General features: G+C 33.6%; 4 protein-coding genes across 4 annotated transcripts; 2 read left to right on the top strand and 2 right to left on the bottom strand.

The window, feature by feature from the left end:
- Positions 1 to 8,355: 8,355 nt before the first annotated feature.
- LOC144999658 (ribosome maturation factor) lies at positions 8,356 to 9,299 on the bottom strand. Its single transcript, XM_078958784.1, has 3 exons — positions 8,905 to 9,299; positions 8,752 to 8,805; positions 8,356 to 8,623 (listed from the first exon to the last, which is right to left on the bottom strand). Exons 1-3 carry the CDS (start codon positions 9,218 to 9,220, stop codon positions 8,505 to 8,507), a joined length of 489 nt encoding a protein of 162 aa, XP_078814910.1. The 5' UTR covers positions 9,221 to 9,299; the 3' UTR covers positions 8,356 to 8,504.
- Positions 9,300 to 13,047: 3,748 nt separating this feature from the next.
- On the top strand, positions 13,048 to 14,103 carry LOC145003498 (uncharacterized). Its single transcript, XM_078962628.1, has 2 exons — positions 13,048 to 13,325; positions 13,433 to 14,103. Exons 1-2 carry the CDS (start codon positions 13,195 to 13,197, stop codon positions 13,872 to 13,874), a joined length of 573 nt encoding a protein of 190 aa, XP_078818754.1. The 5' UTR covers positions 13,048 to 13,194; the 3' UTR covers positions 13,875 to 14,103.
- A 701-nt stretch (positions 14,104 to 14,804) lies between these two features.
- On the top strand, positions 14,805 to 17,118 carry LOC145001717 (uncharacterized). The gene is made up of 10 exons (XM_078961064.1): positions 14,805 to 14,962; positions 15,268 to 15,329; positions 15,441 to 15,515; positions 15,649 to 15,730; positions 15,839 to 15,909; positions 16,028 to 16,129; positions 16,239 to 16,328; positions 16,418 to 16,492; positions 16,601 to 16,705; positions 16,783 to 17,118. The coding sequence occupies exons 1-10, from the start codon at positions 14,908 to 14,910 to the stop codon at positions 16,939 to 16,941; spliced, it is 876 nt and encodes a 291-aa protein (XP_078817190.1). The 5' UTR covers positions 14,805 to 14,907; the 3' UTR covers positions 16,942 to 17,118.
- Positions 17,119 to 19,529: 2,411 nt separating this feature from the next.
- Positions 19,530 to 23,457, bottom strand: LOC145000742 (uncharacterized). The gene is made up of 11 exons (XM_078960012.1): positions 23,209 to 23,457; positions 23,093 to 23,104; positions 22,944 to 22,995; positions 21,859 to 22,108; positions 21,097 to 21,179; positions 20,933 to 20,941; positions 20,738 to 20,826; positions 20,586 to 20,659; positions 20,409 to 20,459; positions 20,237 to 20,313; positions 19,530 to 20,160 (listed from the first exon to the last, which is right to left on the bottom strand). The coding sequence occupies exons 1-11, from the start codon at positions 23,455 to 23,457 to the stop codon at positions 19,559 to 19,561; spliced, it is 1,548 nt and encodes a 515-aa protein (XP_078816138.1). The 3' UTR covers positions 19,530 to 19,558.
- Positions 23,458 to 25,186: the final 1,729 nt, after the last annotated feature.

The following is a 25,186-nucleotide window of genomic DNA, read 5'->3' as shown; positions in this document are numbered from 1 at the left end:
TGGAAATGGGCTCACTGATCTAGCAATTCAGTACAAGGCTTGTACTGATTATGTATTCGACATGGGGATAATTACAATGTCTCAGTCTAAACGCATCAGCTTGATAGTTCCTGTATGTGAAGATGCAATTAAACTTTGTGGTAATGTTGCATCTCTCTCTCTCACACACACACAGACACAGACAGTTAGTGGGAAATTTCTTATACTATTATAATTTTTCTTTTGCCATTTTTTAAGGCGTTGATGGGATAGTTTCTTGTATAGTTGCATATTTGGTTTGCAACTCCATTTTCATTTCGATCACTTCTATTGCATCAGTCAAGATCAATGTAAGCAAATCTGATTCTTTGTTTTTGTATGAATCTAAGCGCAAAAATCAATTGATAAACACAATAAACAAACATTGACAAAAATAGGACCTTTACTTTTTCAACACTATGACATTATCTAACCTATAATATGACACTCATTTTTAATTTGGTTTTTAAGTACTATGACATAAGAAATGAGTGTATAGGAAGCTTGTGCTATGACTTCTCAGACATGGAAACACTCCAAAACAAGAAATGTAACGTCCCGAAAATTTCAACAAATTTAAACCTTTCAAAACGATCCTTTTACTAATAAAATGTTTACAAAATAGTGTTCTCAAGCATGATTTTGAAAATCAGAGTTTCCCAAGATCCAATCTGTTGTAAAACCAAGGATGTGTACGGTCACGCCTTCACCTTGCAAAAATCATCAGAAGCACATGAAACAACAAACTAAAACCGTAAACACAAAGCTTAGTGAGTTTCCCCCAAAGTACCACACACTATAGATAACATGTACGAACAAACAACATGCATATAGAGTCTTCAGCATGATCGGTCTGCCTCATAGGGCCTTCGGTCTATTTGACGCACTCTCAGAACCTTCAGCATGCCTGGACCGCCTTACCGGGCCTTCAGCCTGTCTAGCCCGTTCTTTGGGCCTTCGGCCTGGTACACCCCGCTGGGCCTTCAGTCTTTCTGGAACGCCTTGGATCTGTTAGCCTTCAGCATAAAGCATGACCGCCTCAACCCAACCAAACACAATATGTCGATATCTAAACAATCAATATCAAGTAGGCACATAATACAGGTAAACCATCATATAGCTCACTACAACCTACTAATCCTCTCACAACATACAGTCCTAATACCAGCTAACCCCGTAGAATGTGTAACCATAAGTAACCAAATGTTAGATAGCCACCCGAATAGATGGTCCTACTTTATAGCCACAACCAAACAATGAACAGGCAAGAGAGCTTAAACCAATAGTTCTCAAGCTATCCTAATGACCACCGACGGTCCCTAAGGGCACTCCATAGATGATAACCAGCAAACACAAATAACATACAGTTCTACATGTTATTACCACAAAGCAACATACTCAATAGTAGGAGACAAGTCTAACTGATCACTACACTATGGCAACATACTTGTACCAGAACATAGATCTAACAGATCACTATAGTATAACAACATACTAAATATCAACAATCCAAGGAATGCATGTCCATATATACTCAGAGGTGAGATAGTCACCCAGACACGTGATCCTACTCTAGAACCACAACCAAAAAATATCATAAAAAAACAGTATGCATACAAAGTCTTCAACATGACTGGTCTGCCTCATTTGGCCTTCATTCTATATTACCCAATCTCAGAACCTTCAGCATGTTTGGACCGCCTCACCAGGCCTTTAGCCTATCTGGACCATTCTTCGGGACTTTGACTTAAAACTTTCCAAACTAGAATTCTTAATTCAAGAAAAGGTTTGAAACATCACTTTACCAATATACCCTAGGACTCCAAAGCACAAACCGAAAGCCTGGATCACATAACCTATATAATCCACACCCAAATAGGTCTAAAACCCAAACCCTTGTAGTATATGGCCCTAACTTGATCCATTTAATGCCCATTATTCCTGAGATAGGAAGCTTCTCGAAACCGAATGTTACAGTTTGCATGCTAGATCTAGGTTGTTGTTGTTTTCATGGTTATTTTGGTCCTTTACTATTAATGTTCTTGGAGTTTGAAATAATCAAGAACCTTGTTTTGGTTATATTCTACCTTTTAGACATTTTTAGATGGATAAAAGGACATCTATGCGCTCTCCTTTAAGTCATGCATAAGCATCCGGTCTTCAGAACGGATTTTAGGATCTATAGTTTAGTTTTATGGTTGACTAAGCCTTAGGTATGGATGAAATTGAAAACTTTATCCATTAAGACCATTAGCAAGTCCAGATCTGGAGTTTTAAGCTTCTATCTTGAAGGATTAAGTGCTTATTAGAAGGATGTTGTTAAGACATAGATCCTACGTGCCTATTGAGTGTCACGATGCGCTTATTAGGATTTCACGAATATTTTGACGTGTAGTGAGTGTTAGACCTGGCAAACGTGTCGTGTTGTGTCAACAAATTAAATGGGTTGAAAGGGCTTGACCCTAACCCGACTCGTTTAATTATTACATCGTGTCGTGTTAACCCGTTTATTTTTGTGTCGGGTTTCGTGTTAAGGTTTAGAACTTGTAAACATGTTGTGTCATGTCGGGGTAAACATTTTAAAGGTTGGAAAGTAGGAAACTGGGAGCAAAAAAGGAAAAATTGAGACACTAGAGTCAGGAGGTGGAATGAAAAAATTTATAGTAAGTTTAGAAAACAAAATAAAAAGAACTAGAGTTGGGAAGCAAAAGGGATAACTGGTAAAGAGGAGTAAAATTAATTCAATTTAGAAATTAGAATTTTACTTTGAATTCTTGAGTTTGACCCACTACAAGTCTATAATATATAATATGTTTATAAAAATATGAAATTTATAAAAGATTATATATAATTAAATGGTTCATATTCGAGTCATCTTCGAGTTGAGAGTCTTGACCCTAACAATACCCGTTTAATTATCGTGTCGTGTCGTGTTAACCAGTTTACAGAAACGTGTCGAAATCTCTTAGTCAAACCCGTTAATTTCGTGTCGGGTTGTTGTGTCGTGTCAATTTTTGCCAGGTCTAGTGGGTGTGATACACCTGGTCTTGGTCACAACGTGCTTCCATTGACTTTAGCCATTGACTTTTTGAACGCTTTGTCTTTTGGTCAAACTTTAAGGATTCAAGTTGTATGTTGAGGTTTTACCTCTAATTGGTATCTATGTGGTTCGTGAGATTGTTTCCTACGTGTGTGTACGTTTAGATGTAATTTCCCAATTTTCGATTCAGGTGAGTTATCTCATTATACTATGTGTTATACTATATATCATTTGTATGAGATCATATAGTTGTACTATGATAGTTTCGATTCAGGTGAGTTATCTCATTATACTGTGTGTTACGGTATATATCATTTATATATCATTTGCATGAGAGGATATAGTCTTTTGTATGTTGATTGCTTGATTATATGATATGTTGATATGTATTTTTGAAGAGTTGATGGTGGATCGACATTAGAGTCGAGAACCTAGAATACTTGTGTCGGTGACTAGATGTGCATTAGAGTCATTAGTCGTTGATGAGTAGAATTACATCAGAGTTGTTTGTTGTCTTCTATTGATGACTAAACATGCACTAGAGTCGTTAGTTGTCGTTAATGATTAGAGATGCACTAGATTTGTTAGTCAACATATGTTCAACTGGATCAGCACTAGAACCGAGAGTTTTTGTTTGTATACATTGTATGTGTATTGAAGTATATGGTATTTTGGTAAACTCAATAAGCTTTGTGTTTATAGTTATGAATTAAATGTTTTTCAGGTACTTTTGTTGTTAGATTGAATGACCCAGTTTGACTGTATCGCACGTGCATCGCTGGGATTTCATAATTTAGACTTCCGTTGTTTTTATGATGATTCTATACATTTATAATATGGTTTGATGTTGTCAAAACAATTCGTTATCTTGCTCTTTTATGGAAAATGGTTTTAGAAACTATGCTTATACTTTTTAAAAATGAAAATTATAGTCGTGAAATATATATACCAATGTTTCCATTAAATTTTCGTTTTATAAGCTTAATTGGGTGTAAGTACAAGATAATTGCTAAAATACTAGCCAACCGTCTTTATGGAGTTATTTGTGAGAATGTTATCTAATAACACTTTGTTTTCATTAAAGGTCTTCAAATTCTTGATGATCTTTGTTTTCATTAAAGGTCTTCAAATTCTTGATGATCATTGGTAAATTTATTGAATGGTATATAGAAGCAAGCAAGAACCCTTATACAACTCGATAAATACACTTGATAAATACACTTTGTTTTCATAAAGCCTTCAAATTCTTGATGATCATTAATAAATTTATTGAGTGGTATATAGATGCAAGGAAGAACCCTTGTACCACACAATAAATACACTTTGCATTCATAAGGTCTTCAAATCCTTGATGAACATTAATAAATTTATTGAGTGGTATATAGAAGCAAGGAAGAACCCTTATACCACTCGATAAATACACTTTGTTTTCATAAGGTCTTCAAATTCTTGATGATCATTGATAAATTTATTGAGTGGTATATAGAGGCAAAGAACCATTATACCACTCAATAAATGATATATCACAAAACATGGACCCCTATATCACTCAATAAATGATATATTAAAAAGAGAAATTAAATATCCATCTACTTTTCTTCTTACATATCTTCCTATCCATTTGAAATGATGACAAATGTATTAAAATATTTTTAATTTTATCTAAATATGAAACATATCACAAATTCATTAGGTAGGAAGATAAATAGGACCAAAATGTAGAATGATATTTAATTTCATGTTTATATGGTGTTTTTGGATTAGAGCTTGTTTAAATTCAACAATGACTTTGGTGTTGATCAGCAGGTCACAGACTAGTGAGTTCCAAATTAAAAGAGGATTACCCCAAATATATCTATTATATCTTTTTGTATTCATTCTGCCTATGGTATGAATGCATGAGGCTAGAACACAAGGAGTTTTTCATGTAGTTAAAGTAGATAATGAAGATTTTAATGATTTCTCACTACTTTTTTTACGAAATACATGATGTTTTTTTGTTGTAACAAGAAAATATAAGAAATATTGTTACAGTTTTAAGGTGTTTCTATCTTGCTTTCGGGCTTATAAGCAATTTGTAGAAAAGCAAATTGATGGGAGTTGAAGTTGATGTTAATAAGATGGAGGATATGGCGGGTCTTATTGGTTGAAACCATGACAATTGGAATCAATTTTTATAGAATATGACTAAACGTGCAAAAAGATACAAACCACAAGGACCAAAATTGTCACTTACTCAAATTTTATTAAAAAATTTCTGTTTTACTTACCCTACTTATTAATTAAAAGATTTAGAAATTATGACATATCTGGACCCACATATTGAACCTTCCACCTTTAATCCAACTTTCCAATTACTATGATCTATCAAAATTTACTCCTCTAAATTTTCGTAAAAAGAAACAATGTAATAATGTTTAGTTAATACATACAATTTAATTGATATAACATCGAAATAGATTGAATGCATTAAATAATATTACTATTCTTCTACTTTTAGTAAACCGTACATTCTAAAATATGTTACGAAATTAAAAGAGGGGTAAACATAAAAGGAAAAGAATGCAGTTAATATATATATATATATATATATATATATATATATATATATATATATATATATATATATATATATATATATATATATATATATATATATATATATATGGGGTAAATTACACCAATCGTCCCTCGCATATATGCCAGAAAGCGTGTTTAGTCTCTATTTTCAAAAATTAATTCGAATAGTCCCTTATGTCGTTATAAGTTGCACGCTTCATCCCTTGTTAGTTTAATTTTGCATGTTTTATCCCTTGTGAGACATGAAATGATTATAATGCCCTTTTTATTTTCTTTTTCATTTATTTTTATCAATTTCAATTATTTTTAATTATTAAAAAGTATTATAATTATTTTTCTATGTTTCTAAAGAATACTTGACCACCACGACCATCGGTAATCCCCACCCCCACCACCGGTAATCTATGTTATCGCCGGAAAATGGAGCACTGCTGCCACCCCTCAACTTACCCCACCCACTCCCCGGTTCAAACCTCATCTTTTCCATTGAAAATAACCACCAACCACCACCTTAATCAATCTTTCATTCACCTTTTTTAAAGCTTCGGTGACCTCAACAACAACATCAACAAAAGTCTGACTAAGCTCCAGTTTAATCTTCTCAAGCTTTTCAAGAACTTGTTTTGCTTCCTGCGTTTCCTCCGACGAAGGATCCAAACAGAAGTGTCGATCTAAATGGTAAGTCGAAGGTTAGGGAGGAGTGCAGATCTATTATACTCAAACCAGAGTGAAGACCTGCTACCCTCTCATTGGAAAAAATGAGAGGCGGCTAGGGTTTGGTGCGCATGTGCATATCTTCTTGGAGCTTTCTTCACCATCACTTGTTGTGAGCCGCCCGCACCCATAGATTTGTGTAGAAACCCTAACATCGTCGTATGAAACCCTAAATGTAGATCCGGGTTTGAGTTTCAGACCTAAATGTAGAGAGGGAGAGGATGTCGTTTTCGATGTTCGAATTTCCGATTTGGGTTTGAGTTTCAGATCTAAATGTAGATCTGAATCGGTTCGAGATTCATGAGGGGTTCGATTTTCAGATTAGAAGGCAGGTTTTGGGTTGAATATTTGATGTTTAACAGTGAGGTATGGTTTATCAATAGTGGAGATTGATGATAATTGGAGGTGGTGGATATTAACTGTAGTTGTTTGTGGTTTCTAGAGGGTATTTGAGATTAACGATGGTGATATGAAAGAGGGGAAAACAAAAGATTTTTAGCTAGTTAGTTTCGCCGGAGAAAGGAGGAGGACGGGCAGTTTCCGGTGGTGTTCGGTGGTGGTAGACAGTGGTTCTGGTGGTGATGATTTCTAAGAAAGGTAGAAGAAAAATGGAGAGAGAATGGGAGGGGAGGGTGAGGATATTTGATTTTTTTTTTTTTTTTTTTTTTTTTTTTAATAATCTAAAACTGATAAATGAATAAAGTAAAATGAAAAATAAAATTATTAAGGGTAAAATCATCATTTCATGTTAATAGGGAGTAAAAATGCAAGAAAAAACAAACCAATGGACGGTCCGAGTTAATTTTTGAAAATAGGGACTAAACATGCTTTTTGGCATGTACACGAGGGACCAATGGTGTAATTTACCCATATATATATATATATATATATATATATATATATATATATATATATGATTAAGTTCAAATGGGAACACTATTTAATGTGAGAACGTAAGAACACTAATTTATGTTACTATATAACTATATATTTAATATGTATATTATTGTAGTAGTTATAATATGAATATATTCAATTTTATATTGCTATTCTACTATAAAATTTATATATATTTGTAGTAATTTAGTAAATTCTAATGTGAATGTTAAATATGTAATTGTTCATATATTCGGTGATGACTAATGTCATAAAGTTGTACATACAAAATTTTAATGTGAATATTAATGTGTGATTGTTCGTATATTTGTTGATGAATAATGTCATATCGTTATATATATATATATATATATATATATATATATATATATATATATATATATATATATATTTTAAGTTTCTAAAATATATATACTTAATTATCGGTGGGTATCAAAATCATTGATATCCTTTTGGATTCTTTCAAACATCTTATCTTTTATAAACCTACCAATCATTATACTCCAACAAATACAATTTCTGTTTATTAAATTAGTATGTGATATATCATCCTTAACTTATATTGATATATTATTATTATTATTTAATTTTGATTTTGATTTTAACTGATGGCAATTTTTAATATCATTGAATGGATTAACATGTTGAATCATTCTTTGTTGAAAAAAATAAGAAAAAATAGTAAAATATGTGGTGCGGGTCCACCTGATGAAATTGCATCTGCGTCAGTTATGATCATTCGTCAAAATTACCAAAATGCCCTCGTCCGCTAGCTGTCAACAACACCAACCGCGAACCCCAATGTACAGCAACGGTCGTATACGTGCATTTTCCAGCTGTACTCCATTTAACTTACTTTCTCTTTTTCGAGGCATAATCGCATCTTTTCTACGATAATATGCGCTGATTCGCTACATTGCGCCATCGTAGCACCCTCCTTGATGATCCATGGTCTGAAACCATTCAGACGTGCGCATTTTAGCTAGCTGCACATATTGCATTCATCACAATTCACACACCGTGTAGTGTACGCCCAGTTTTTTTTTTTTTTTCTAAATAAAAAATGGATCGATGAATTTGTGGTTACAGAAAATGCCAAAGTCACATGCACAAAACGACGTCGAAACGGCATGTATAAATTATAATTATAATGTACTATACTATTATAACCAAAGGTTTTCAGCTTTTACACACGTGCGAAGCTCTGAAGGCTTGAAGCGACGGAGGAGGCGGCGGAGAAGTATAGGTTTTGGGTCTAATGTCCGAATTTCCGATGGAGACGAAGTCCTCCTTCTTGTTGTTGCAAGTTCCTCATGCTTCGGATCGCCAATACATCCTTCTTCTCGATCTCCAGAAATCCGATGTCAATTGAATCTGCCAAATTTTACAGAAAAAAAAAAAACAAATTTCACTGAATCAAACTAAGAGGGGAGATGTTTCTGATTGAAATCTATAAGTAATTGTAAATCAAACAACATTTGCGGTATAATTTGATAGTGTACCTATGTCGGCGTTCTTAGATGAAAGCGTTGTGAATCCACTAAACGGAGTTAAATCTGAAGTGTAAATTAACGGTATACAGAGAAATCACCAAAAATTAGAATACACTTGCAATTAGCAGTAATGTCGTGAATCCATTTACAATGTAAAATTACCTTTTCGGGAAGGATCGTGGGAGGATAGGTAGAGGACTAGGAAGCATAAGAACGTGAGGAGTGGAATCAGGTGAACTAGTCTCGTAGAAGAAGATATTAAGATTGATTTCTGTTGATAAGGCTTCTGTGACTTGTGTTCTTCATCGACGTCGGAGGCGCCGGAGGAGGACGATGCTGATTTGTCCTTACGGTGATTCTGGAAGTCTTCTGTAATTAAACTGTTGCTAATGTCGTCCTTTATAACTCCGGCGCCGGCGAAGATGACTCCATGGGTGAGAAGCTTTGAAGCAGGCGATCCTAGTGACTGACGGTGCATGTTTACTTGAGAGAGAGAGAGAGAGAGAGAGAGAGAGAGAGTATTTTAAAGCGCTTTGCTTTTTTTTCTTCCTTTTTGTGCCCGTTGTGCCCAACGAAATTAAGATTATTATGGTAGGGTCTATTGGTATTCACCTTTTCCCCAAGACCCCTTGAGGTTTACAAATTAACAAAACTACCCTTAAGAATCTAATCCTTTCGAAAAGCTACTTTTCGCTTGCTTCTACTATTACTTTTTAGTAATGAATATTAAACGGTGCATAACCCTATGTAATCAACATATTTGTTTGGTTTTTATGAAATCATTCAAGTTGAATGCATCTCCATAGTCACAAGTTACTTGGAAATTTTGAGCATGTATAATTATTGTTCCAACCATAGAAGTTTAGTGGTTGATGTGAGAAATTTATATATATATATATATATATATATATATATATATATATATATATATATATATATATAATATGTTTCAAGATTCAAATCTTGTTAAGTCTTAAAATATTGCTAATATTTTTAATCTGATTTTAAAGCTATTGTATTGCATGTTGAGTTGTGATGATGACCATATATATTTCTTTAAAATTTGTATAAATATGATAGTTGTTTGAAGGTTAAAATAAGTATAATAACTATATTTGATTTGTTCTCTTTTTTATTATACATATCTTACTTTACATAATGTGAGAATAAATAAATAGATATAAAAATAATGAATATAAAGATCAATTAAGTGATAAATAATTTTGAAGAAAAAGTATACAAAGTACAAGAGCAAATTACGAATTCGTCCCTAGGTATTGATTACTTTGTAGGTTTAGTCCAATAATTGCAAATGAAAGTCCAAAATAGTTTTAATAAAGTTATTAATCAAGTCTAATCTTCTACTCCATCAAATAAGCTTTTTTAAATGTCAAATTGTGGATCACATGATAAAGCTAATTGTACATTTTACACGCTTCGTTTTCAATCTATATTTTATTCTTAAAATCTTTTTTATTTTGTGAACAAAAATTATGAAACTCAAAATGAAAAATCGAATGAACTTTAATGACTAGGCAAACAAGGCACAATCACTAATACAACCTCCTTTTGATCTTGATAGGCAGTCAAAACCAAATGACACGGTCGATATTTTCTTGGTCAACACAATCGTATGATATTTTTTTTTCTTGAAAACATCATTTATTAAACCATCCGTTATACTCATCACATATCACATATGTGGTGGGTGTCACATCATAGAAAATGGCTTTAACTTTCTCCCAAACTCGATGCAGTTCAATCGAAATATCTTGCCATTTCAACGTAATTTGATCGGTATTTCGAGTTTTATTTTCCATTAACTCGTAAAAAATGGCTTGAACTTTCTCCCAAAAACTTTTGTAAGGTTGACTATCTCTTACAATTGGATATTGGGAACCAGACTCCCATGCATCCGCTAACTTTTCTTCTTTGTTTTTTTGTCCATGGGACCCATTTTTGGGTGGTGGTGGGTCAGCCTAGTTTTTTTCATTTTTTTCTTTTTTGGTTGAGGTGGCGGTGAATATTGCGTTTCCGAAATAAAATCCGGCGAAAGTGATGGTTGTTGTGGTTGTGACGCTTGTTGTTGGAGTTGTTGGTGTTGGTGTTGCATTTGTTGTTGTTGGTAAGTCGGAAAAGGTTGATATTGTTGTTGGAAAAGTGGTACTTGTTGGATAGGGGAACTCGTTTGAAGCAAATTGACAAAACTGTCTTGAGGTGAGCCCATAGTCGGCAATTGGCGAGGGTTGTATTTAATGCAAAAATGTTATTAGGTTTGGGATTTCTATAGTTTGGAGGGTTATTTTGATTGAGATCCATGGTTTTAGTCGTGAAGATTTAATGTGTAGTTTGTGTATAAAGAAATAAAAGAATGATGTAAAAAATAAGGGGTAAAAGTGTGGTATTTATAGATGAATAAATTGGTTTACCACTTGTTTAATTTCTTTTTTAATAAACTAGCCGTTGAATGGCTACAAACAATTAGACAAAGTGGGCTATGATCTTATTGGACGTTTGCATTCGTTATTCCGAACACGAAGCTACATGAAAACGGCTGACCACGAAGCAACGGGGTGGTGTGCACGACTGTTGTTCGTAGCCAACTCAACTACGACCGACTTCGTTGAGAGTATACCACTTGGCCTTAGAAAAAAGGGTGTGGAGCATCCAATTTGTCACATGATGCTGACATTAGTCACCATCTGATGATGTTGACATACGTCGATAACATGCTTTGACCGATGAGCACCTGCATCACACCCTCCATACCTTTGCAATCAACGCCACTTAATGAAGATGATATTGAAATGCCATGACATGATTATATCTAGGTGGAGTGGATGCCATCGACCACTCCGTTTAACCATATATAGTTATGATTGTTATGTATTTAATTTTTTATAATCATAAAATAATTTACAAATTTGTTTTTGAATTTTAAATTTTTTTAAACCGATATAAATGGTGTTTAGTTAACATGTAATATTGTAATAAAAATAATATCTACAACAAATATATAGTTATAGATATTCATGATTTCAATAGTTATCTAATTATAAATTTATGATTTTGAAATGTTCTTTAATCTATCACTTATTATGTCCGCACTCAGCACAACATCCCTTTCCTCTAACTTTTGTCTCATATTTATATGTGTGATTAATTCGACTTTTGATCAATTTTATGCGAGAATTGGTGCCACCCTGTAAACCTAAGTATTTATCAGTAATCGAGATCGATGTTGATTAAGCGATCCCTCCCATATTGATAAAGGGTGTGAGTCACTTGTGATTCAATAGTTTTATTTTACATTGATGCATGCCAATTAGGATGTTAATAGTCAAATCGTTGTCTCCGTTTCTCACATTCCTTCAAATCAAATCTCTTCTAAGGAGTGTTCGGAAGCAAAGGTATACCATCTATCATTTTTACCCATTTTTTAAATACAAATAAAACCAAAAAACAAGAGAAAATAAAGAATGATCACTCTATATAGGATGTAAATGCCAAGTAGGACATCCATGTTTGTGTGGGAAGGATATAACATTGGGCCTAAGACAATACAATATGCAGGCCTGGTCCAGACGGTGGACAACACGGGTGGTCGCCTAGGGCCCATGTCTTTCAGGGGCCCAAAATTCATAGAATATATGATATATAGAATTTAACCTAATTAAAAATGCTAAGAGAAATCTTTTTCTTTAAGTTAGTTGTTTTTGTAACGTTGTGATTATATTTATGTTTTTTTAATATTAATAGTGAATTTTATAACGATTTTTCTATTTTCGATTTAATATTTATCATATTTATGACTTTTGGGAACTTATTTTTTTTTCTTTTCGTCCAGGGCCAACTATATCTATGAAACGACCCGACAAAATAGGCATCATGCAACCCGATCCTTCTTTAGCCACCCATCACTCTAGTGAACACCAACCCCTCTCAAATGATGCTAATATTGAGTGGCTCCCCACGAGCATCCTAATTCCCCTTCCTGACCACCTTTTCTCGTTCTTTCTTCCTTCCTCGATTGCTTCTTCTTCACACCCATCACTCAAGTGATCATCATGCCCCATTCATGTGGAGCTGATGTGGTGTGATGATGGCGAAGAGGTGGAATAGATTATACTGTATTGTGTTACAAGTTAGAACCACACCCAACAACCTTTTGTTTTAAAGATGAATATCCAATTAAGGAAAATGTAACAAGTCTGGAGAACGGGCTTTTGCGACTTTGGGCCCCTTTTGTGGACTTTAGTAAGTAGCGATAGTGTCCAATAAACCAAGCTTCAACAAAATCGTTTAGTGTTAACGCAAATTACAAAGACATGGACGTTTGTAAGCAGTGACGAAGTTGGCTTGGGGAAAACGAAACAGGGAAAGAAAAGTCATGGGACGCTATTCTATTTCTACTACATAGACAGAATTCAGCCAAGATCTTGTTGCATAACAATGGTGCTATGGGAAATTACATTAGGGACGGCGTATTTCTTAGGGTTAAAGAGAACATACAGGCTTGCTCTTCACATTCAACGTCGTCTTGTTAGCCCTAAACACCCCAAGATCCGTCAATTCCTCCACAGGTGTCTATCTCTCAATCTTTAGCTTTTGATATTTACAAATTCTATCGACCGTCGATTAGGTTTTGTGGTCAATTACTCAATTTGATTATAAATCTGTTGTATAACAGGAAAACTCGAACTGTATTTGATGCAACACTGAAGGTTCATCGCGAGGTACAACGGAGAGACATTGAAATGGGTCGGAATCTGGGCAATTGGATTCTCAAGTGGCTTGAGAAGATGGAACCGGTGGCCCAGATTCGAGCTGGAAGTTTTGCTCCATATGGGAGGAACACGATGAGAATGCCAAACAGAAACATGCAGTTGATAGAATCATTTCAACAGAAAAGTAGAGGAGGATTTGGGTATCGAGAATCTGGAAGGCGCCTTGTTACATCGTCGAGAAATCTTTGGCTTACAACATATCCGACTATTGCCAAGTTGTTGAGGCGTCGAGAGCTTGTTGCGAGTAATATGCAGTACAGAGAATTGGTTTCAAGCAGCAAGAAGAGTTTTGGGTTTAATGGAGTTGTTCGTAATGATATAATGCAATGGTTGGCTCATGGGTAGTATTTGTTCTTGTGGATTTTCATGGTTGTTATTGTTCCTTTCTGAGAGTAAATCAAAGTGAAAAAATATCTTCCAAATCCTTTGTTCTGTTGTAGTTAATAGGAATGAAAATCGCCAGAAGTGTGTCAATGGCAATGGGTTGTTTTTCCATTTTTGTTGTGGAATAATATATGTTCTACAATGAAAATAGCAAACAGTTTCACTAATCATATACTATTGTTTTGTCCAACATTATATGTTGTTTTTGTCCTTTTATAATATCACATGTAGCTAGTAGTTAGTTAATCGTTGCTCAATTGCTCTTTCACTACAAATGATGGATATAAATCTTTATAAGTTGCTTGTTGGTCCTTTCTTACAACATTAAAGATTTATCCAACTCTTCTTCAACGTTTATGGATCATTTTAATTTGCTTGTTTGCCTTCTGCAACATTAAAGATTTTATCCACCTCTTCTTTTATATTCATGGATGATGGATCATTTCATATAATTAATATAAGTTTCTCTACATAATATCAACATGGTTTATGAAAAGACAGTTTATCATATAAAGGCTGCCAATCAGCACGCATTTATCATTTAAACTGGGTAAAACTCACAGATTAATAGATAAGAGCTATCATTTGCTAAATAATAAATATTAGGACATCAAAAAAGATCTTGCGAGGTTACTTTATGGCAAAGTGGACCCTCCTTACGAACTCGCGAGGTACTATCTTGTTGATGGATGATCATTTTTCTATAAATAATAAAAAAGAGATCAAATGCATATTACACTTCAGGGAATATAAATAGCTCAAATAATAAATCTTTAAAATTATGCTTTTACTTCCTTCAAACAACACAAACAAGAAAGCCCGAAAAATTTAGGCCCAGGTTCAATTAGTCGGCCCAAACATTGTGGATCTATCACGCGGCTGCTGCTAAACCTTTGACGACGACGTTTTGGCATGGTGTTAGAACAGCGGTCAGTGTTCTTCATCAGACACAAACGAGGGTTTGATTTCGTTCCTGTAGGATTCCACAGCGGCTATGGCGACGCATGCTGGCATGGGGTTTTATAAGATCATCATCTTAGTAGGAACAGGTTTCTTTTTCTTTACACAATCATACTCCTCCATCTATTCCATACCTATTTATAATCTTCAACTGCATATATGCTAATCAAGTCGATCATATATATATATATATATATATATATATATATATATATATATATATATATATATATATATATATTACCTTCCATGCCCCAGTTCGTGAGCTTATACAGTGGTTTTTGCGCCAATGGTGCTAGTTAAATCTATACAATCATTAGGTTGTGAGTTCGAGAGATATAATGTGTACGAGAGTCGTTAATTTGATCCACATATGGATCTGCTTTGTCTGCAGGGTACACTGGTACATTGCTGTTTAAAAACGGGAAGCTTTCTGATGTATTGGGCGAACTTCAGGTAAACGATACCCATTTGACATACATGTGATCTCAAGTGATTCAGTTTTCCAAAGACCAAAATTTGAAGCTCTGATTAGGTTTTAATTCCAATAGAGTTTAAATTGGGCAGGGTTTAGTGAAAGGATATGAGGGAAAACAAGGAGATGGAGCTGAAGGTGATTATTCAGATGCCATTGCTAGCCAGGTATTGCTTTATCCACAAGCTGTTAATGTAAAATTTTAGTTTTCAATAAAGCAATTACAAAATTTCAACTTTTCTATACGTTGTTTACAAGTATATGGTAATTGAATTTGATTCTGAAAGAAAAAAAAAACAGGTTCGAAGGTTAGCAATGGAAGTTAGACAGCTAGCTTCTTCACGTCAAAATCAAATCACTGTTTTAAATGGGGGTTGTAGTGGTATGTTGTACACTGTTTCAAAGGCATTGAAAAAGTCACTTTTTGGTTAGATTCTTATTTCCATTTTTTTTTTGTAATGTAAATCTTACATCTTACAATAAAATATAGGTAATATAACATCTATGGTGGCACCTGTTGCTGCATTAGGGGCAGTGGGCTATGGCTACATGTGGTGGAAGGTATATGCTTATTGCTTTGTTTTGACTTTTGATTCACACAAAAAATGTTTTTTAATTCATTTGTCAAACATTATGTCAAATTTTTGACATTTTTTTTTCTCTCAAATCTTGTGTTTAGGGCGTTTCATTTTCAGACCTCATGTATGTCACCAAGAGTAACATGGCAAATGCAGTGTCAAATTTGACAAAAAATCTAGAACAAGTTACAGATGCTCTCGCTGTAAGTTTTTAAGCATAAAAAACTGTTGTTCTTTTTAATTACCTCATATCATGTCTACATTCATACTTTTTATTTTATTTAATACTGTTTTTGGGTTTTGTTTAATCAGGCAGCAAAGAGGCACTTAACCCAGAGGATTGAGAATTTGGATGGGAAATTGGATGATCAAGTTGAAATATCAAAACTAATTAAAAACGAGGTACATTTGTTGAACATGAATATTACATTACATGGTTTTATATAATAATAATATAAATATATAATGGATTTGTTGAATTTGTACAACAGGTGACTGATGTTCGTGCTGATGTTTCCCAAATAGGGTATGATTTGGATTCACTAAATAAGATGATATCTGGTTTGGTGAGTCTTCTTTTTTAAAAAAAAAAAAAAAAAGCCGTATAAAGCTTTTGTTAATTCACATTTCCTGTTGCTTTTTATAAATTTTGGTTCTTGTTAATTGGTTTGCAGAATGGGAAGATAATGACGTTGGAAGAAAAACAAGATATGACTAATCTTGGAGTGTGGTACCTCTGCAATATGGCCGATGGAAACAAGTTATCTGGCACTGCACAGGTTTGACTTTATTTTTAAAAAAAATTTAATGGAATATTCCCACAGTTTTTATAATTTTTTTTGTATTATAATTATAGAAACAGTTTAAGCTTGCTGGGAAGTCGTTTGATGGTCATCTCTCATCTGGTGGAATTCTTTCTCTTGATGGTGTAAAGGAGATTGCTGAGAATTTAGATCCAGAGAAACAATTACAATCAAGAATGTTGACCAGGAGACATACGGTCAAATTGATATAAAGACGATATTGCCCCTCATCATATTTGTAACATGTAGAATAGTGAAAACGTTTATTTATGGTTAATGTTTAGAGGGGACTTGTTCATGTTCAATGAACCAGTTGACTGATTTGGATTTTGAAACAATATGGTGACTTCAGTTTTTTTGTCCAATTCCATTCCATCCTTTGAAAATCACATTCCATTGTAACTGATAATGATTTTGTTATCTACCATTGATAGATATTGCATGGGTTAAACGTCATGACTTTCTCATTACATGTGGTCAGATTTATACATGAATTCTAAAATTACAATTGGAAACCTTTCTAACTAATCATAGTCATAGTCTACCAATCATATCTAACTTAATTATATATATATATATATTACATGGGTTGATTTAAAAAAAAGTTAAACATTAAATTAAAATAGCAACATAAAATATTTTTTAATATACAACTTTAAAATAAAAAAAAGAAGAAACGTTTTTATTACAATTTAATATCATATATATGATATTTAATAATTTACATATATAAGTATATGACTTTAATTTTAAAAAATAAAACAAACAAAAAATTTACAAGTGGATAATATTTATTTTAAAATTACCACAAAATGACAAGTGTCAAAACTCATGAGAGATTGATATGTAGCAAAAAAAACATTCATTTATTAAGAATGATCTCTCTCTCTCTCTCTCTCTCTATATATATATATGTATACACACACACACACACACACACACACACACACTAGTGATGGACCCGCATAAAACTACACTGATGAATACTTATTTTAGACGATATGTTTCTTTTACAAAGTGTTATGATCGAAAGATAGTATATTTCTAAAACAATAGAATCTAACTTTGGCATTTATTAGGGTTGTTAAATTGGGGGCAATCGTGTCTAGTTTTTGTCCGACACGACACGACACGACACGACACGACACGACAAAGTTTTGGATGACACGAAGACACGATGTCGTGTTTTTTTTCATTAACACGAAAACGAACTAAATAAAACACAACACGACACGACACGATAAAGATAATATTACATAACTATTAGTGTATTTCATTCATACTTAAAGATATATAACACGACAAACATGAAAAACACGACAACCACATGCTTAACCGTGTCAATTTCGTGTCAATTATGAACACGAACACGACACGACACGACATCGTGTTTTTTAATCTTGACACGAACACGAATTTGAATTTCGATTTCGTCTCGATTGCATTTCGTTTTGTGTATTTTGTCGTATCGTGTCATAAATTGACATCCTTAGCATTTATTGTGACATGGTACATGAAACAATTGATAAAAAGAAATGGTTTAATGCGGCACAAAATATAAAATGTGTTAACAATTCAAATAAAAATAATAGAAGTATATAAAAATACACAAAATATAACCAGTCATGTAATAGCACATGACTGATTATATATTATTAATCCCACAATACTTTTTATACACAACATTTGTTGTATAGACTCTTATCACCTTTAAATTTTTTATTATGTTTTATTAATACTGTTGCATTAGTATTCTACATAGACCCTTTGCCTATGGGTGTTCGCTTGGATGTATCAGTTTTATCTGATCCGATCAAATGAATCCAAGTTGATTTCGGTTTCAAGACATAAATATGAATAATCCAGACTAAATTTAAATCTAATCAGATCCAACCAAATTACAATTCAGTTTTCAAAAGCCATAACTTTTCAAAACACATAGAAATAGAATATTAACTAAATTTATAGAATAAACAGAAACAAATTATTTTGTTGTGGATTAAAACTCATAAACTACCAATAAAATAGATTATAGTTTAATACTTTATAGAAAAAATAACTATTAACTTTTTTTATTAGGTGGAACTTTTTAAATTCATATGAAAAAATAATTTACTAAATCAATAAATAATTGAAGATATATGTTAAAATAAATAATTAAATAATAAAATGCTATTATGTTTTTTCGGACTATTCAATTTCTATTTTATAAACCAAGACCAACTTAAAATCCAAAATAATAATTAGATTTTGATAAAAAAAAAAAAAAAACAATCTAAAAATCCAAATAAACAAACCAAATAATCTAATATTAGTCCAATTTTATCTAAATAATGAAAACCTAACTTCTATGGAATAAATGGTCATTGTTGAAAATTTTTGGGCACCGAAGGTACAAACTACGAATGTGGTTATAATGTACTCGTTTGACTACAAATAAGTAGACTATACGTCTAGTAACCTATGTATGTATGTAGTATAAGACACAACATAAGATGAAGTACACTCATCAAGGCCTATGAGTATGGTCTTTGTTTGTAGGACTTGTTCCCAAGGCTTACAACGATGTATGACACTGCTATACGTAATGCGTCTTGCGAAACAAGTCCCCAAAAGATGCATCATCGGACAAAAGACCCTCCCGTACGACCTGGTCAACCCTCTTGGGACTCATGTCCAATTCTCGAAGGGTGTACGTGTATATTATTTATTATATAGACGCTTTTGCACCAAGAAGTTTTATTTGTAATGCATGTGTACAATCTTGAAAACCTTTATTTATTAAACACAAGTAGTCATCTATATGTTTCTAGCTTGTAATGTTGTTAATTAATGCCTAGAAGACTTGTTCATGTTCAAGGAACCATTCCATAGCGACTGGTTTGGATTCCGAAACAACGGCAATTCGTCTTTCTCATCCAATTCCATTCCCACCTTTGAAGGACACATTCCGTTGAAAAACATCCCTCGAAATTCATTCCCTTCGGTTTTCATCTTCGTCTCATGTTCTTCTTCATTCCCCGCATTCAAATTCTTTTCCACGAGTTCCTTAAACATGGATGACCTGAGAAGAAGGCTTAGAGCACTCGGCGCAGGTGATGATGAATCGTTATGATTGGAATCGGAATCATGCAGCATCATCTTTGTGTCAACGAGTTGTTGGTTCTGAGGAGTCATCGCTAATGGTAATGAACCGGAACTGGAACCGAAAGCAAACTGAGGTTCAGGTTCCTCCATAAGTGGATTCACATGGTGGCTGCTGGTGGTGGGCGGCGGTGGTTGGTCTTGTGCCTGGGAGGAGCCGCCACCGGAATTGGAACTGGTTCTCAGCCATCTTATGTATGTGCTTAAATCGAAATTTGTTACTGCATTGATTCCTCTATATTCTATCGCTGCAATATCGTATGCATGAGCAGCCTCCTCTTGTGTACCTGAAGATGATCAAATGTCCTAATTATTTAAATCACCATTAATTAATTAAAGTGAAGGGTAAAACTGGAAACTCACTATAAGTGCCAAGGTAAAGATACTTATTGCCAAATACCCTTCCTATCCTTGCTTCCCATCTACCATTGTGATGATGCCTGCGGAGTGGTTAATCAAATCATAGCATCTTGATTAAATTGGAAAAAAATAATTTTTTTTTTTTTTTTTTTTTTTTTTAAGAAAAAATGATCACCTTGCAACCCCTCTGTACTTTGATACACCTCTTGAGAAACCACTACTTCTCCTGTGAATGAAGGACAGTTTCATCATTTTGTATCATATATAAATTTTAATTATTAGAATATATATATATATATATATATATATATATATATATATATATATATATATATATATATATATATACTACCTTCTCAAGGTGGCTAAATACTCCTCCTTGGTTGTGTTCTCCATGATCTCCAATTCTTTCTCATAGTCAGTCACCTGCATATACTTGGAATTAAAATTAAAAGTAGTTTAACAGTGGATTAGATTTGTTGTTTAAAAAAAAGAATTAATAACCTGGAAATTTGTGAAAGTTGTGGTTCCCCAATACTTGATTGCAGCCAAATCATAGGCTCTTGCAGCAGATTCTTCTTCATCATATGCCCCTAATTAACAGATTTTGTAAATCCAAATCATTTGCATTTTACTCTCTTGTAGTTTTGAAATAAGACTATGAAATATTTTTTTGATGTTGATTTATTAGTTTCTTACCAAGATAAACTGCTTCATCCAAATAGTTGCAACATATACATATGAATAAAGAAACTGGATTAGTAACTTTATAGTAAAGGAAACAAATGGACAAATTTTTTGCATTATCTTTAATTAAATTTGACTCAAGTTTGTGAACATTGATAAAGATCAACATAACAAACCTTGTTTTCCTTTCTTCTTTTGTGTCGCATTCCACGACCCTTTGTCCCATAAATGAGCCTCGTATCTTCCCGTCCATCGATGCCTATAAATTCATAAAAACCGTTATTCAATCATTAATTCACAAAACAAAAGTTTGTTGGAATCTTAACACATCAAGAAGTTTTAAATGTCATTGTCAAGAAAACTTCCCACGTTAAAAAAAACAACCATCCCGTTGACCATGGGTGAACAAGTAATATTTTTTCTCTTCAAGTTATGACGAAAATGAGATTAACAAAAAAATGAACATAGTTATCTACGAAATTTTGAAAAAAAAAACCTTAAACCATATACATGACTTTTTAACTTATTGTAGTTTACGAGGGGGCAACTGTCCATAATGCGAGGCACCCCACCTCGACGTTTCTTGAAAAAAAAACATCCCTTTAGCGTTTTTTTTTTATATATGTAAGGGTTAATATCTTAAATGGGCAAGGAACTATTATTTATCTATTTATTACAAAGTACCATTATTTAAAATAATGGACCACTGGAAATAAATAATTGGAAGATTGTGCGGAAAATACTATAAAAATAAGATTTTTATAAACACAAAGTTTGAGCTGCTTACCCTCTGATAATACTTTTTTTTTTTTTTTTTTTTTTTTTTTTTTTTTTTTTTTTACAATAGTGATAAAACAATGTTAACTAGTGAGAAAAATAATACTAATTGCCTTGCCCATTTATGACATGAACTTTATCTGTTAAGTGTCCAAACAAACCTGCTAACTCCTCGATACTTGGAGCTTCTCTTCACAGTGGTTGGGGTGGTGGTGGTGACAGTGTTACTGGATTGATCACCAAGTGGTGTTGTTGATGTCTGAATCTGGTTTCCCTCGTTGTTGGTCTTGTGATCATTCAATGCTAGCATAGACGGACATCTACGCCGTCTTTTCACAATTGTACTTGATGCGTCACTTATCGTGCTAAATGAGTTACGCCTTCTTAGACTTGCTTCAGATTTTGTAGCAACTGAATCCATATGAGAGCTTCAAGCTATAGGTTTTGATAACTAGAGAGAAGATAGAAATGCAAAATCGTTGTTTTAAATAAAGGATTCATCTTTTGGCATATAGTTTCATTTGGAACTAGAAACAAATTTAATTAACAAAGAGACAAATCAATGAACGGCAAGTCCAAGACCATGCGCATGGACAGCACGAAAACAAAATCATAATAATTTATTACTTTCTCGTCTCATAAAAATATTTTTCAATTTTTGATTATCTTAAGAAAATACAATGTCGTTTTTTTAAATGACAAAAGAAAAACACACTTTTAAGTTTTAATAAATTTATGTTTTTTTTAGAATTGCCGACGAAATCTCTATCTTAATAAAATATATATTTTTGGCGAATGATAAAATTACATTTTATATAAATTTTACCTACGAACTAGGGTGTGGTAAATGGTTTTATCTTTTTTTTTTTTTTTTTTTTTTTTTTTTTTTTTTTTTTAAATTTCAATTTTTTAAAGAAAAACATCATTAATGGTCCCTGTGATTACCCAAAATCTGAAGTTCTGTGTTTTCAAAACTTTTGATGTTTGGTCTTTTTGCTAACTCCGTTAAGTTTGTCTGTTAACTGAAGAATATTTTCGTCATTTCACCACCACATGGACCATTTATGATGTTTTCTTTTTCTTTTATTTTTTAAATTAAATTTAATCTCTCTCTCTCTCTCTCTCTCTCTCTCTCTCCCCTTAGACCCATCTTCATCTTTAGTCGAATCAACCCTCTTATCTCCTTCATCATTTACCCTTACCCTAAATCACATAAGTTATCAAAATCAAAATTAGAATAGGAAACCTATCAGATCCGATAACCACCATCGCCCATCGATAACTACCATCGCCAACACCTGCACCAAATCAAAAGGAAACCAAAACCAGAGTGAAATTTATACTTATGGTTCTTGATTTATAATGAAAATCCCAGAAAAAAAATCTTAAACAAACCTGATGAAATCTCTATTTATCCATTACACAATATGTTATGATTTTAAGGACAAGAAAGAGGGAAGGACATGGATTCCACAACCATTGCTTAATCTGAATCAATTTCTGATGTGAACCCTAAACCTAAAATCGATTTTTGTATATGTAGGGATGATCTTCACCAAAACGGATCTCTCCATTGTAACAATCAAGACGAATTCCACAACAATCGCTAAATCTGGAGGGTAGGAAACTGTAATTCGCCGATCACCGCCTTCGCCTCTACCGAGAAATCCAAAAATCGACATCAAGTAAGAACAACGTGTCTTGGACAATCCATCTTTCTTATTTGTTATTGCCGCCATCATTGTGTTTTCCCATACCATCTTTGCCTTCGTTCTCCTAATCAACTCAAGATCTCGTCGATGATGAAATCAATTTTAGATCGTTGTCTTGGACAGTGGTCAAGATCATGTCGACCCAATCACTTTAGGGTTTCTTTTCACGATGAATGGTCACCACAGTAAGTGATTGTGCCTCTCGGTGGTCACCACAGGAACACCACCCTTGGTGGTGTTTGTCCTCGGCGGTGAGTGGAGAGGAAAGGTAGCAGGCGGTGGTGGTTCTTGGTTTGAATAAGGAGGAGGATAGAGGAGGTTGGGAAACGATGGTATTAGTTGGTGAGATACGAACGAGAGGGAGGGTTATACGTTTCGATCGATCGATCGATCGATCGATCAAGAGAGAGAGAGAGAGAGAGAGAGAGAGAGAGAGAGATTAACTTTAATTTAAAAAAAATAAAAGAAAAGAAAACATCATAAATGGTCTCTGTGGTGGTGAAATGATGAAAATACCCTTCAGTTAACGGATAAATTTAACGGAGTTACCAAAAAGGACCAAACATCAAAGGTTTTGAAAACACAGGGACCATCTATGAGGTTTTTAAACCACGAGGACTAAACTTCAGATTTTGGGTAACCACAGGGACCATTTATGATGTTTTTTCATTTTTTAATAAAAACAATACCTAAATTAAAAATAACATAAAATTACAACTTACATTTTAGAAATCCTAAAAAAAACATGAAATTAAAAATTACATTAAAAACCTAAAAAAAACATGAAGTGAAACATTAAAAAAAACTAGAAAAAAATAATAACATCCAAATTTCAATTGCGTTTAAGCTTATATTTTTTTTATGAATCGCAGTCTTTAGCAATTTAGCTACCTCCTAATCTTCGGGTTGAAGTGCCTCACATCTTGTACCAACAATGAATATTTTGTGAGTCAGACCATTTCAGTCATATGCTTATCCAAAGTTGTATTCAATTGTACAATCATTTCCTCCGATCTAGTTGACCGCTCCATTCCAACTGAAAAATTTGACGATGTCGCTTTTTACTTTTCTTTTGCTCGAACTTTTGCTTTGTCCTTTCTCATGGGATGAGGAGGCAGACGTATTTCTTCGATGTCGTCTTTATCATCATTAAGATCAACATCAATGTGAACATTCAGTGATATTTGTTGTGAGCTCGAATATGAAGATGTTCGACTTCTTTTTGGCAAATTAGCAATGTCTTCATGTGTTACAAGCTCCTTCCACCTAATGCTTTTTTTTATAACTTCCAACACATGAATAAAGATAAAAGGCTTCAACATGTCATCTTGGAATGTCGCGTGCATTTTTTTTAATAAACTCGCTTCACTTTTGCCGCTAGCCCATATCTTTTTGAAGCCTGTGTAAATTCCGTTCCAATGTGTTACGAGTTTGCTAACAAGATTCTCTTACATTGGTTAGACGTCAGATAATCTGGGTCTCGATCCATACCATTACAAAGCACTCCATAACACTGTAACACCCGTGTTCCAATATGGTTTAGCTTTATTTTCTCTAGGGCTAAAAATAAAGTTTTTGGGAGAAACTCTATGCACGACGTGGAGCACGGATGCCCACGACGTGACACTGAATAAATGACATGCGTATTTTATTGACCCACCACGACGTGACCATGAGTTGCCACGTTGTGGCAGCTATTCTGGCCCAAGCCCATCATTCTTTTAGGGTTCTCTTTGTATTTAAACCCCTCTAAACCCATTTTAGGGTTCATTATCAG

The sequence above is a fragment of the Lactuca saligna genome, chromosome 6, assembly GCF_052625555.1.
Source record: "Lactuca saligna cultivar CGN05327 chromosome 6, ASM5262555v1, whole genome shotgun sequence".
Taxonomy (NCBI): Eukaryota; Viridiplantae; Streptophyta; class Magnoliopsida; order Asterales; family Asteraceae; genus Lactuca; species Lactuca saligna.
The sequence above is the reverse complement of the archived record's forward strand: the minus strand, read 5'-3'. Positions and strand labels throughout refer to the sequence as shown.